Source organism: Myotis daubentonii, chromosome 14 (genome assembly GCF_963259705.1).
Source record: "Myotis daubentonii chromosome 14, mMyoDau2.1, whole genome shotgun sequence".
Taxonomy (NCBI): Eukaryota; Metazoa; Chordata; class Mammalia; order Chiroptera; family Vespertilionidae; genus Myotis; species Myotis daubentonii.
In genome coordinates this window covers 49,396,890-49,411,148 of record NC_081853.1, presented here as the reverse complement: position 1 = coordinate 49,411,148, position 14,259 = coordinate 49,396,890, and the positions used below count along the sequence as shown (strand labels likewise).

The 14,259-nt window shown below is 42.3% G+C and overlaps 1 protein-coding gene across 3 annotated transcripts in view; it reads left to right on the top strand.

Annotated features, from left to right (window-relative positions):
- TRANK1 (tetratricopeptide repeat and ankyrin repeat containing 1) overlaps nt 1–14,259 on the top strand; it is an 83,638-nt gene that overhangs the window by 12,500 nt on the left and 56,879 nt on the right. For 2 of the 3 annotated variants that reach the window (XM_059664242.1, XM_059664239.1), the window contains exon 2: nt 13,965–14,096. In XM_059664242.1, coding sequence (XP_059520225.1) covers nt 13,965–14,096 — 132 coding nt within the window. Of the gene's footprint in view, nt 1–13,888; nt 14,097–14,259 lie in introns of those variants that run through there. The other variant, XM_059664240.1, reaches the window with a different exon arrangement.

Here is a 14,259-nt window from a genome sequence, read left to right as displayed (position 1 = left end):
GAGTTGGCTGAATCAAAAATTCTAAACAGTTACTCAGCAGAGATAAAGCTGCAACAGCAGAATACAGCTATTTTATCCCCTCTCAAATAAAAAAACAAGCTGCTTTATGAAATCATGTCAGGAAGTATTTTTCATGCTTGTTTTACAAGATCAGTAGCAGTTTTCTTAGGTTGGACCTTGGCTTTGCAGGTCTTTGCTCTGTTGAGGGAATAAGTAGGATAGAAACGGAAGGTTCTGTGTTTATGGGGGAAGCTATGGAGCAATGACCTAGTTTCTTGTTGTACTACTGCGAGCACTAAGATGCTTGGGGGAGATGTGGCTGGGTTCACTCAGCACGACCTGTGGCCCCACATTCTATCCAACACATGCTGCAGAAGTAATTCCAAGAGAACTTGTAACCCTGATGGCAGATATTATTAATCTCTCTGTGTTAGATATTGTGTGGGCTAGAAAAATGGCACGATGCTCAGTGGTGGGAATAGGGTAATCCAAGAAAGGTGGGGCCATCCAGTCCCTGGGCAGCGATGCCGCACACCAAGATTCGGGGCAACAGCCCTCATATCTGCCACTCTCACACACAATAAAGGCTACGTCTTTCACTGAGTAGAAGGTAATATTTCAGATGTTGCACCAAGGTTACTATTCTGTCTGGGACTTTATTCTCCAATAGAACTTTCTCAGGGCTGGTGATATTCTGTATCTGTCAAGTATGGCAGCCACATGAGACTACTGAGCGCTTGAAACGTGGCGGGAGCGACTGAGGACCTGAGGCTTTCCACTGAGTTTAGTTTTAGTTATTTATTTTTAAATACGTTTTTATTGATTTTTTGGGGGGTGGGGGGAGAGAGGAAGGGAGTGGGACAGAGAGATAGGAACATCAATGATGAGAGGGAAACATAGATTGGCTGCTTCCTGCATGCTCCCCACTGGGGATCGAGCCCACAACCCAGGCATATGCCCTAACAAGGAATCAAACTGGTGACCTCTTGGTTCATGGGTCAACATTCAACCACTCAGCCACATTGGCCGGGCAGTTTTAGTCATTTTAGATTAAAATGTAAATAGCCACATGCATAAGGCAGGCCTCAGGATTGTCTCAAACCAGTGGCTCCCACGTCTTGTCCTGTGATTCCCTGGGCTCTGGCCTCTTCCATTTGGTGTTGGCTTCATCCTCAGGCTGAAGTTCGGGGCTGCACCTCTGCACATGCAGTGTTGAGATTCACAGCCACACTTCTACACTGGCCGGTACCTCAAATGGCAGGCAGATTTGCTTCTGGAAACTTATTCAGAAGAGTGAGAAAAATGTTCCCAGAAGCCTCTAACAAACTTCTCTGTAAGTTTCAAGGGCCAAAATTGAGTCCCACACCCAGTCCTGAACCAGTCCCTGGCAGGGAGATAGGATTTGCTCATCAGACCCTCAGGAACTAGGGCTGGGATGGGCTTCCCATAAGGACAATAGCTCTGGGGGGAAGGAGTGGTAACAGAAACACAACTGGGGTTCAGTTAGGCAGGTGTGGCTACTTTGAAGGCCCCAGGATGGTTCACTGTAGCCAAGTGGGTAGTGCTGAGCTTTCTGAGTTATAAACACCACCAATTGATATTCAGGACCAACTTTCAAGTTTCTGCCATAAAAGTTTAACCTGATTTTAGTTTTTACAGTGACACCATGCTATCATACTAGAGTCCAATGAACTCTCATTAGCCACTTACTTTAGAAAATGTATTTCCTGAGCTTGTTATCATTTGTGTGCTGTTTAGTTGAGTAATGGTTGTTGGGTGTCCAGGCCAGAGTCCACTCCTCTCCCTGCTGCCAAGTAGTGATATTATTGATTAAATAATGAGCTAAAGTGGGTCTGGCATGTGGTCATCTATGGTTACTTATTAAAAACAAAACAAATAACCCTTTACTTTTAAGATTGGGTCTTTTGGCACTCCATAAGAGCAGACATTCATGTGGCTTTATGTAAAAGCACACATCATTAGTCATCAGGAAAATGATAATTAAAACCACAATGAGATACCACATTGGTTAAAATTAAAAAGACTGATACTACCTACTATTGACAAATGTTAGCAGTTTATACTCCCAACACACTGCTATTGAGAGTCAAACTGGTAGTATCTACAAAAACTATATAGTACCCTGTGACCCAGCGATTCTACCCCTGGGTTATGTACTCAAAAGAAATGCAGACATATATTCATTGGAAGACATATGCAAAAATGTTTATAACAACTTTATTCATAATTACCTCAAACTGGAAACAACCTAACATCCATTGGTGGAATGGCTAAATTCTAGTATAAATCATGCAATGAAACACTGCATAGCAACAAGATAAATCAACTACTGATACATGATACACACAGTAATATTAGTGAGTCTTAGACATATAATGTTTAAGGAAAGAAACCAGACTCAAGAATTGCCAGTGTGATTGCGAGGTTCAGGAACAGATAAACCTAATCAATAGTTTAGAGATCAAAATAGTGGTGAAGGTATGTTTACAGGAGACAGGGGCAAGAGGGAACCTTCTGGAAGCTGACAATGTGCTGTATATTGACTTGGATGGGGTTACATGGGTTAATCATTCACTGATCTGAGCACCCAAGATTAGTGTTTGTAATGCACATTACTGTATTTTACTTCAATGACAATGTTAAAATAAATTTGGCCTTTCCAAGGAAATAGGTTAGGACATCCCTATTACATATATCTTTTCATTATATGCAACTAGTGACCTGGTGCACGGATTCGTGCACATTGAAAATAAATTAATTAGAAGATGCCCGGTAGGGTGGGGTGGGACTGGGTGAGATGGGCCAGACACGCCCTGGAGCCAACCTCCATGGTCCCTCCCCAGAGTCTGTGGAGTGAGCGGAGTCCCTCTGGCAGGTGGAGTCCTTTGGCCTGGCCTCCAGGGATCAGGCCAAAACTGGCTCTCTGACATCCCCCGAGGGGTCCCAGAGTGTGAGAGTACTCTGCAAAGTTGCTGTTGTACAGGGTGTGGAACACAAACGTAAGTGTGCAGTAAACCAGATTCGAGGCCAGCAGTGCCCCAGTAACAACATAACCCATGCCGAAGGTGGAATCACGCATCCCCGCGAGGAATTGGGCTCTCTCCTCGCTGGTTTCGGGGTGCATCACCTGAGAGCTGCCACTGCCTAGTTACTGCAGCTTGGCAGCTCCTGCATTGAGTGTCTGCCCCCTGGTGGTCAGTGCACATCATAGCTACCGGTTGGATGGTAGGAGGGACACTTAGCATATTAGCCTTCTATATATATATAGATTGTAATTGTTGATGTATGTTGTCAGACAATTTGACTATAAGCCCAAATACATTATTTATATAATGTAGGGTTTTTTTGTTTTATTTTTTATTTTTTTTTTATAATCATAGAAATTACCTTTGAGTACTGCCAACCTCATACATGTGATGCCTTCTGGATGATGTTTCCTCCCAGCTTTATGGAGGTGTAATTGGCAAAGAAAATAATAAGATATTTAAAGTGTATAGTATGATGATTTGATATATGTATATGTTGAGAAAGGATTCGGAGGATTTTTTAAAAAGGGATTTTGTTTTATTGCCGTGGCCAGTGTGAGCATCAGCCCAAGCGTCAAGGGTCTCGGATTTGATTCCTGGTCAAGGGCATGTACCTGGGTTGCAGGTTTGATTCTTAGCCCAGTCGGGATGCGTGTGGGAGGCAACCAATTGATGTGTCCCTCTCACATTGATGTTTCTCTCTCTCTCTCTCTCTCTCTCTCTCTCTCTCTCTCTCTCTATCTCTCTTTCTCCCTCCCTCCCTCCCTCCCTCCTTCCTTTCCTCCTTCCCTCCCTTCCTCCCTCCCTCCCTCCCTTCTACTCTATCTAAAATCAATGGAAAAATATCCTCTGGTGAGGATTAACAACAAAAAAAAGTTTTAATTTTTATTTTTCAGTTACAGTTGACATACAATATTATAGTAGTTTCAGGTGTACAATGTAGTGATTGACATTTCTATGACTTATGAAGTGATCGCTCTGATTGGGGGATGGGCTTTGATTGCTGTCATTACCGTGGGGCCAGCACATTAGCCTGGCTTTGTCAGTTAGCATCTTGGCTGCCTTCCCTTTGCTGGCTGTGCATGTAAATCTGTACTACCATGAGACAGGAGGTTTGGGTACACTACCATATTTTGGGTATTTTGGCATATAGCGTAGTATACATAGAGAAAAAAAATATTTTTTCCGTCAAACTTGGAGTAGAAATAACATGTTTGGAAAATATTCTTTTACACTGGTGTATTCGTGTTTCATTTTCTTCCTTTCTGGGTTTTTGGTTTGTTTTTACTTTTATTTGTTTATCTTTTTGTTAATCCTCACCTGAGAATATTTTCTCCATTGATTTTTAGAGAGAGTGGAAAGGAAGGGGAGAGATACAGAGAGAGAAGCATTGATGTGATGGGGCTGGGGATTGAGCCTACAACCAAGGTACATGCCCTTGACCGGAATCGAACCTGAGACTCTTCAGTCTGAGGGCTGGTGCTCTGACCACTGACCAAAACCCGTAGAGCTGTTTATAATTTTTTTCTTTAACAATATTTTATTTTATTTTTGTTGTTGTTAATCTTCACCTGAGGATATTTTTCCATTGATTTTTAGAGAGTGGAAGGGAGAGGGAGAGACAGAGAAACATTGATGTGAGAGAGACACATCGATTGGTTGCCTCTTGCATGCACCTGGACCAAGGTTGGGGAAACCTGCAACCAAGGTACATGCCCTTGACTGGAACCGAATCCGGGACCCTTTAGTCCGCCGCCGATGCTCTATCCACTGAGAAAAACTCCTATGGCTGTTTTTACTTTTAAAAAATTTTAATTGTGACCCTAGCCAGGTTGCTTGGTTGGTTGGAGCATCTTCCTGTGCACTGAAAGGTTGCGGGTTCGATTCCGGCTCAGGGCACATACCTAGATTGTGGGTTTGATCCCTGGTCAGGGTTCCTGGGAGGGAGGGGCAACCGATCGATGTTCTTTTTGTCACATCATTGTTTCTCTTATCCTCTCTCTCTTCCTCTCTTTCTAAAAATAAGTCAATAAAAATATATATCCTCAGGTGAGGATTAAAACATTTTAGAATTGTGTCAAAAACCACATAACATAAAAGTTACCATCCTAGCTATTTTAAGTGTGCAGTAATGTTAAGTGTGTTCACATCTGTTGAGCAACAGATTTCCAGAACTTGCAAAACGGAAATGTGAAGTCATCAAACAATGACTGCCTCCACCCCCAGCCCCTGGCAGCCACCTGCTTTCTGTAGATGGCAACAGTTCTACTTTCTGTCTCTGTGAATTTCACTGTTCTAGGTACCTTATGCAGGTGGAATCAGACAGTATTTGTCGGTTAATTTCTGGCTTATTTCACTCAGTATATGCCCTCCAGGTTCATCCATGTTGGTAGCATGTGTCAGAATTTCCTTCCTTTTTAGGGCAGGATCCTGTTGTATGTATATACCACATTTTGTTTATCCATTCATCCATAGATGGATCTTTTGTTTACTTTTAACATTTTTTTATTCCTCAGTTTCCATTAGGGCAGTGATTCTTAACTTTTTTTTTTTTCATTTTAGCCACACTCCAACCTTATAAGCTTTCTTTTTTTTTTTTTTGCTAATATAGCTCTCCACCCCCATGACATTTTAACATCACAGTTATGCACATTGTTATCTATTTGTGCATTTACATTATATATATATATATATATATATATATATATATATATATACACACACACACACACACACACACACTCTCTCACACATATACATATACATACACATATATATTCTTTGTACATAAAAAGAATAAAAAAATTCACTCCTCAACCTTTTGGGGGACGAATAGTTCCCTTGAGAGTGCGTGCTATAAGGAAAATTACTTCCAGAATAATGTAAATGGAGCCAGCCCCAAATTTCCTAAATATCCTGATAATGAAAGAAATGGCACTTGAAGAAAATTTTAAACTCACCTCTGGTCTCTCGTCTCCAGCTAACTCTTCAACCTCTTCCATCATGTGTCCTACCCCTTAAACAGACGGACAGACAAACAGAAAGGGCATCAGAGAAATAGCCTTTCCAGTCCTGGTGTAGGGATGGCTTCCTCTGTTCTAGAGAGGAGAATGGCTCTCCGTATCCGACACTGCCCCCAACCCTACCCTGCACCTGCCGCTGTTGCTGGAACACCAAGGGGTTCATGATGCTACATTGGCTCACAGGATATATTTTTCTATGGAATACAGTTCTACTTGGTACATCCTGACAGTCACAGGTGATCTGTGCTCAGGCTGTCATGGATTTCCCCCAATTATTTACTTCATAGAGCATATACTTCACCCCATTATTTGCAAGGCATCAGAATGGTTATTCTCAGAGGCTAGGCTGTGCGTGTGTGTGTAAAAGTTCAATATTATATGCATTTATTTTTGAAACCAAAGCTCCTATTTCTGTAATGCAAAGTAAAGTTTGACTAAAAGCTTTGGAGTTGATTTTTCGTGCCCTTTACTCTCATGTAGTCCCATCAGTAACTCTTACTGACTCCGTGTCCTGTATTTGTTTTGCAGTGGCCTATTTCTCTCCATCTGGCCGGCAGCCAGTATAAGCCAGTTCTTGTTAATCCCAGCTTAAAACCCTCTAGTGCTGTACTGTCCGATAAGGTAGCCGCCAGTCACATGTGGCTATGCAAATTAAAGTTAGTTAAAAATTAATTAAAATGAAGAATTTAGTTCTTTAGTCGCAGTAGCCGTATTTTAAATGTTTAATAGCCACGGTGGCTAGTGACTTCCATATTGGGTAGTACAGAATAGATCATTTCCATCATCACAGAACGTTGTCAGGGACAGGGCTGCTTTCCCAGTTGCATTTAAGATGAATTCCAAGACCTTCTGATGTCCCTCAAGATCTCAGCTCATCTATCTAATGCAGCCCTTACTACTCTTCCAGCCTCACTTCTGTTCCCCACCTACCTGACAGTTCTTGAACTGTGAAGCTCAGAGCCTTTGCATATACTGTTCTCCTTGCTTGGACACCTACCCATACTATTCACTGGACTAATGACCGATTTTCAGGATCTTTGCTTAACTATCACTTCTAAGAGAAACCTGCCTTCCTCCTACAGTTTAGGTTATATTCTCGTTTTACATGCTTCCTTAAACCCTCTACTTTTTCTTCTTACGAAGGAAAATCTGTTAACTATAATACATGTGTGATTATTTATTTAATGTTCATTTCCCTAATAGACAGTAAGCTTCTCAAAGATGGGTTGTCCTTTCTCAGTCAACCTCCCTGTCCCCCCAGTGCCTAGCACAGGATAGACCAGTGATGGCGAACCTGTGACACACGTGTCAGAGGTGACGCGCGAACTCATTTTTTTGGTTGATTTTTCTTTGTTAAATGGCATTTAAATATATAAAATAAATATCTAAAATATAAATCTTTGTTTTACTATGGTTGCAAATAACAAAAAATTTCTATATGTGACACGGCACCAGAGTTAAGTTAGGGTTTTTCAAAATGCTGACACGCCGAGCTCAAAAGGTTCGCCATCACTGGGATAGATGCTATGTAAATATTAAAATTGGAGTATTCTGAGATACCTGTGTGTTGAGTGAGTGTGAAAATTTTATCAAAAGAGGCATCGATTTAAAACCAGTCAAGAGACCCTGCCTGGTAGACCGTTACTTATTATATTTACTTTTTGCTGGGAATATGAGTTTTAGGATGTAAATTTTACAAGGGCATTTCAGAGCCGGACTTGTCAACTGGTTTTAGCATCACCAACTTGACTTTGCTTTTCTGTGTGTTTGGGGGTTAATGAGACTGTAAGTTGGGGCAGAATAATTTAAAGTTGATGGATGAAGGAGAGTGGATGGACTGGGATAGCCCTAGGTTTATGGCAGGCTGGTGAAACAGCTGAGGTGGTGTGGCAGGATGATCTGTTTTTTTCTTGTTCTATTTTGATACACAAGTAGAAAAGTCTTAGGCCTAATGCTTCAGATTTTTCCTGAGGCCTTTTGAAGGATTTTGAATAAGTTTTTTAAGAAAATCCCTACTCTCCTCCTCCTGCGTTTGTCCCCTTCCCTTCAAGAAAAAAAAGAAAGAAAGAAAGAAAGAAAAACAATGAAAACACATTGGAGTCCCCAGAATGAGCCTGATTTTGGATTCTTATCCTGGCTGACTTCCTGTGGGGAGTAGGAAGGAATCAGCTTTGAGAATTGTTTTCTCTGGTCTCAGTTTGGAACTGTCTCTCCCCCTAGCATTCCAGAGTTGATCTTGGATCACTGACTGCATTTAGGGTCTTTTGAAAGGATTTTATAAAAAAAAGAAAAAAAAAAGAAAAAGAAAACCACCAAAAACCAAAAAAGGAAACTAATTTGCTTTCAAGATTTTCAAGTAGTACCCAGATCAGGTATGAAGGTAAAGCCCTCTGCTGCCCATTTCAGCTGCCCGCGAGCCCACCCCTGTTGGTAGTTTTTGCTCTATTCCTATAAGTTAGTTACACAATTTCATGCGCATACACACAATGACTAATAAAAACCATAATGACCTGGATCTGTTTTCCTTCAAACGTGCTTGTTTCAAAGTCTGCTTGGTGCATCTGTATTTTTCTTGCTTCTGCTTCCTTGGGTGTAGCTAGGCAGCCCAAGACACCTCCCAACAGCTGGACCTTGAGTTCTCTTAGGGATGTACTGAAACTGCGGAAAGCCAATGTGGCAGCTGTGAAACCTGCAGCTGTGAAACCGTCTCTGTTTATCTTTTAGTTTTTGCATCATTATCAAAACCGAAAGGGCAGGGGAGTGAGTGCTCAGTGCTGGGCAGAATGTCACATACCGTAGTGATTTGACCGGGTGCTGGCCTTTGGCCTCGGTCTTGGCCCTTCAGAATGTAGTTGAACCAGTCAGGCCATCTGGGTTTGAGTCCAGCTCAACCACTTTCTGTGTGACCATGGTAAATAGCTTGACCTCTCTTTGCCTCATTTCCCCTATATGTCAAATGGGGATACAATCATACCTATTTCATGGGGCTTCTTGTAAGAAAAAAATGACTCGATGATGTAAAGTCTGTAGTTGGTGCTCAAGCGTATTGTCATTTTGTTAAATTATTATCACTTGCATTTAATAATTTCATCTTATAAATAGACCACCCAGTTGTTAAAAAAAATGGACTCAACAATGGAGCCTTCTGTGTCCTACCTAAGGCAGAGGTAAAGAGCATTCTTCCCTATAATGAGAATGTAACTGGCAAATCTTACTTAGAAGTGAAAAGCCTTCTGGGTTGGCAATTCACTTTCCCCTGTGACGTGATGGTACCAAGAAAAAGCAGAAATATAAGCACATGAAAACGTGATGTTTGCCCACATAACAGTAAGAGCTCACTCTTGGTTTCTAGAGGAGTATAACCCCCCCCCCCCCCCCCATTCTGACGTGAATAATTTCTATTATAGTTGTAAGCACAGAAAATATTTTGTGTTTGAATTCTTCAGGTAAGCCCTTAAAGAATCTTGTTTTGATAGCATTGATTAAATGTTATTTAAACTAGTAAATAAAACGGCATGATATTGGTGTAAAAACAGGTATATAGATCAATGGAACAGACTAGAAAGCCCAGAAATAAACCATGCCTATCGGGTCAATTAATGTATGACAAAGGAGCCAAGATAACACTGGGGGGAAGGATAGTCCCTTCAATAAATGATGCTGGGAAAACTGGACAGCCACATGCGAGTTTGTGTGTCACCTCTGACACGCGTGTCATAGGTTTGCCGTCACTGAACTAGATCATGCTACAAAGGGTCTGTACAGCAAAGAAAACCATCAACTACCTTCTGAATGGGAGAAAATATTTGCAAATAATATATCTGATAAGGGGCAAATATCCAAAATGTATAAAGAACTCATACAACTCAAAGCAGAAGAAACAAATAATCTGATTAAAAATGGACAGAAGATCTGAATTGATATTCCTTCCAAAGAAGACATACAGACAGTCAGTTACATGAAAAGATGCTCAACATCACTAATCATCAGGGAAATGCCAATCAAAACCACAATAAGCTACCACCTGTTAGAATGGCTATTATCAAAAAGACAAGAAATAACAAGTGTTGGTGAGCACATAGAGAAAAGGGAACCCTTGTGCACTGTTGGTGGGAATATAAATTGGTGCTGCCACTACCAAAAACAGAATGGAGGGTCCTCAAAAAATTAAAATAAACTACCATATGATCCAGCAATTCTACTTTTGATTATTTATCCAAAGAAAACAAAAACACCAACTTGAAAAGGTGTATGCACTCCCCTGTTCATTGCAGTTATTTATAGTAGCCAAGAGAGAAACAGCCTAAATGTCCACCAGTGGATGAATGGATAAAGAATACTATTCAGCTATAAAAAAGAAGGAAATCTTGAAGTTTGCAACATGGATGGACCTCTGAGTGAAGTAAATCAGACAGAGAAAAACAAATACTATATAATCTCTCTGAGATGTGGAATCTAAAATCAACCAAGCGACCACAAACCAACCTAGCTTATAGAAAACAAATTGGTAGTTGCCAGAGGTGAGGGTGGGGATTGGGAAAAATGGGTGAAGGGGGTATGAATTTATAAAAAGTTAAATGTAGCCCTGACCAGTTTGGCTTAGTCGGCCCGTGGACTCAGGGGTCCCAGGTTCGATTCCGGTCAAGGGCATGTACCTTGGTTGCTGGCATATACCCAGTGGGGAGTGTGCAGGAGGCAGCTGATCGATGTTTCTCTCTATCCCTCTCCCTTTCTCTCTGTAAAATATCAATAAAATATATATTTTTTAAAAAGTTAAATGTAGACTAGCCACGTGGGGCCAGTGGCTTCTATATTGGACAGCACAGATCTAGAGCAATTGGGGGTGGGGGTGGGGGAGGAGGGTTCTATTGAGCTAAGCTCACTCTGTGCATATCTTACAGTTACACTATCTCATTTAACCCTTAAATCAGCCCTGTTTTGCTGACAAAAAAAGTGAAGCTCAGAGGGGTCAGGTAATGTGCCCATAGTTTCACAGCTAGGAAATGGCTGAGTGGGAACCACGTGGGATGCTGTTACCACTATGAGATGAAGCCGAAGCACAGGCAGGACCAGGTTAAAGGCTTTGGATATCAGAGAGTTCCCTCCCCAGTTGACCAACTAAAAAGTAGAGAACTGCCAAAACCGGTTTGGCTCAGTGGATAGAGTGTCGGCCTGCGGACTGAAGGGTCCCAGGTTCGATTCCGGGCAAGGGCATGTACCTGGGTTGCGGGCACATCCCCAGTAGGAGATGTGCAGGAGGCAGCTGATCGATGTTTCTCTCTCATCGATGTTTCTAACTCTCTATCTCTCTCCCTTCCTCTCTGTAAAAAATCAATAAAATATATTAAAAAAAAAAAAAGTAGAGAACCATACTCCACTGCCAAGGACACTGATGTTGGGAAGCACATACCTGGCCCCATCTGGGTGTCATGGAACTCACAGGCCCCACATCACTGAGTTCTAGCAACCAGACCCCTCAAGGCGCTGAAAGGTCAACATCAGGACTTTAGCCCAGTGAGTACCAAATAGCTCACTAGTGAATTTGGTCAGATAGAAGGTTCTAGAGCAAAACCAAGGCAGTGTTTTGGAAGGCCCAGTGGGGGAAGCCCATTGGGGGAAGCCCATTGGGGGCTCACTGGAGAATTTGGGGGTTTGCTGCTCAGATTTGCTTAGTCTCACTGATTACTCAGCCTGCAATAGGGCTCCATCTAGTGAGGTTTCAATAATATGTCCTCCATATTTATTTGTTTTTATATTTGTGTTTTTCTTTATGTTTGTTTTTTGTGTGTCCTCCATATTTAGAAGACATAAGATCCTATAGCTTGTATCTGGAAATCTATCCATGATATAGTATATTTCCCTGTAAGCAGAAAATGACAGCGCTCAACGCTTGGGCTCATTCTTTTAATTATTTTCCAATGATATTTTGTTTTAATTTTTCATTTCTTGCTCGCTAGTGAGGGTGATCCTGTTTATTTAGCCATTACTTGTATTCCTTGTGGATTGTCTGTTTAGGACCTCACACATTTTGGTCAGGGTGTCGGTCTTTTCTTGGGGTGGAAAAGTATTTACAAAAGAGGGCTATTGTTGTTAATAGCGATTTCCTTTTTCTAGTTGCCCAACATGGGGAATTTAAAAAATATGTATGGGACTTATGGCTGACAATATTTTGAAAGAGAAACATGTTTTTATTCTCGTCAATCAACTCTTTAACTGTTTTCATGTTCAAAGTCATCTGTGTGTCAATGTGCGAGCCATAGGATCGAGAGATTATTTAATGAAAAAGGTCGGTGGAATTTTGCCTTCTGACTGCTTACGAATCATGTGCCTCATTCTGCTACAGCTCTGCCTGAGGAATGCAGCTCAGTTAACCCCATTTCCAATACGCTCAGGCGGATTTAAAATAAGCCATCACTTACATCTGCGTGCGTCTGCTTTCCCTGACCCAAAATTCCTCATCAAGATTTGAAACTAGCCCTGGTCAGGGTGGCTCATTTGGTTGAAATGTTGTCCCATGCACTGAAGGGTTTTGGATTCAATTCCCGGTCAGGGCACATAACAAGGTTGTAGGTTCTGTCCTCAGTTGGGGCATGTGTGGGAGGCAACCTATCAATGTTCCTCTGTCTCTCTCCCTCTCCCTTCATCTCTCTCTAAAATCAGTGAAAACATATCCTCAGGTGAGGATAAAAAAAAAGGTTTGAAACAATAAAAATAAGAATTATTATGTGTCTAAGAATTGTGTTGGTCAGTAAGACCCCCAATGGATTGTACATCCCCACAGATACATGGCATTTGCAAACACCTGAATCGGCCTTATATTTAAGACCTCCCCACTGCCTTCCCTTTCCCGCTACTATTTTGGGAGGAGGAAATCCTAAAGGCTCCCTGCTGTCCCCCTCTCCCCCTTCGCTTACCTCCTGGAGGCTCTCCAAGCTGCTCTCTTGAGGCCCATCATGTGGACAGGGCCACAAGCACTTCTCAGACTACCCAGGCCACGCCAGAGAGAATCAGGAAGTGAGAGTCGACCTCTGGGTCTGGCATTCAAATCTGTTACACAAAAATATTAAAGTACCCATAATATGCTAGGCCATAGGGGCACAAAATGAATAACACAGAAAGTCACGACTTGAGAGAACCATGTGCTTCTTGCAAGGCGCAGGCGAGTAAGCAGGCGAAGGCAAAATCAGGCACAAATCTCAGACACGAGTGCTCTGCCACGTATTTTATAGTGTTTTAGGCAGGGTTGGGGACGGGAGAGGCAGTGATGGTGGCCTTGTGACTTAGTCCCTTGTGTATTGTGGCTTTCTGCGCTGCACCTCCTCCTCCCCTTTCTGAGAAGGACCATCAGCTGAGTTTTGCTTGTACCATCAGGTGATGTGGCATAGTGGTCAAGAGCAGAAGCCTGAATTTGGGGTCTGAACTGGGAAATGCCATTAGCAGATCTTAAGGCAAGTGGCGTGAACCTCTTTGAGAATTGTTTCCTCATCTGAACAGTGGGGACAGTGTATCCTTATGGGCATAGTGATGGTAATGAGAGCATAATAATCGTGCCAGTTATAGGAACCGCTGCCGCTTATTGAGCCAAAATACCGGGTTTATGCTGTCGGGCATCTGGAAGCAGCCTCCTTGCTCAGTGCAGAGCTGATCATTAACACAGGCTAAATGGTATTGTTCTGGTCTCTGCCCCGAGGTCAGAAAAGAACTGAGGAAGAAGTGACTTAGGCAGACTCTCTCTGGTCCCTGATGGTGAGAAGTGTTGTCAGGGTGTGCCCTCTACAGGTGGGTGGAGCCAGAACTAACAAACTGCCTCGCCAGACTCTCAGCAGTGCAGATGGGAAGGGGACGGAGGCCCATGCAGGCCTGGCAGCCAGCCCTTTCCTATGTTTCCTCACAGGATGGACCCAGCAACTTATGCTGAGTTGTTGAAAGAATCCGGCAACCAAGTTTTTAAGAATGGGAACTTCTCTTTGGCCATCAGAAAGTACGATGAAGCCATCCAGGTTCTTCTGCAGTTATACCAGTGGGGGTAAGTGTTTGTATTTTCTTCCCACCTTTTTTTGTTTTTTTAAAAAATATATTTTATTGATTTTTTACAGAGAGGAAGGGAGAGAGATAGAGAGTTAGAAACATTGATGAGAGAGAAACACCAATCAGCTGCCTCCTGCACATCTCCTACTGGGGATGTGCCC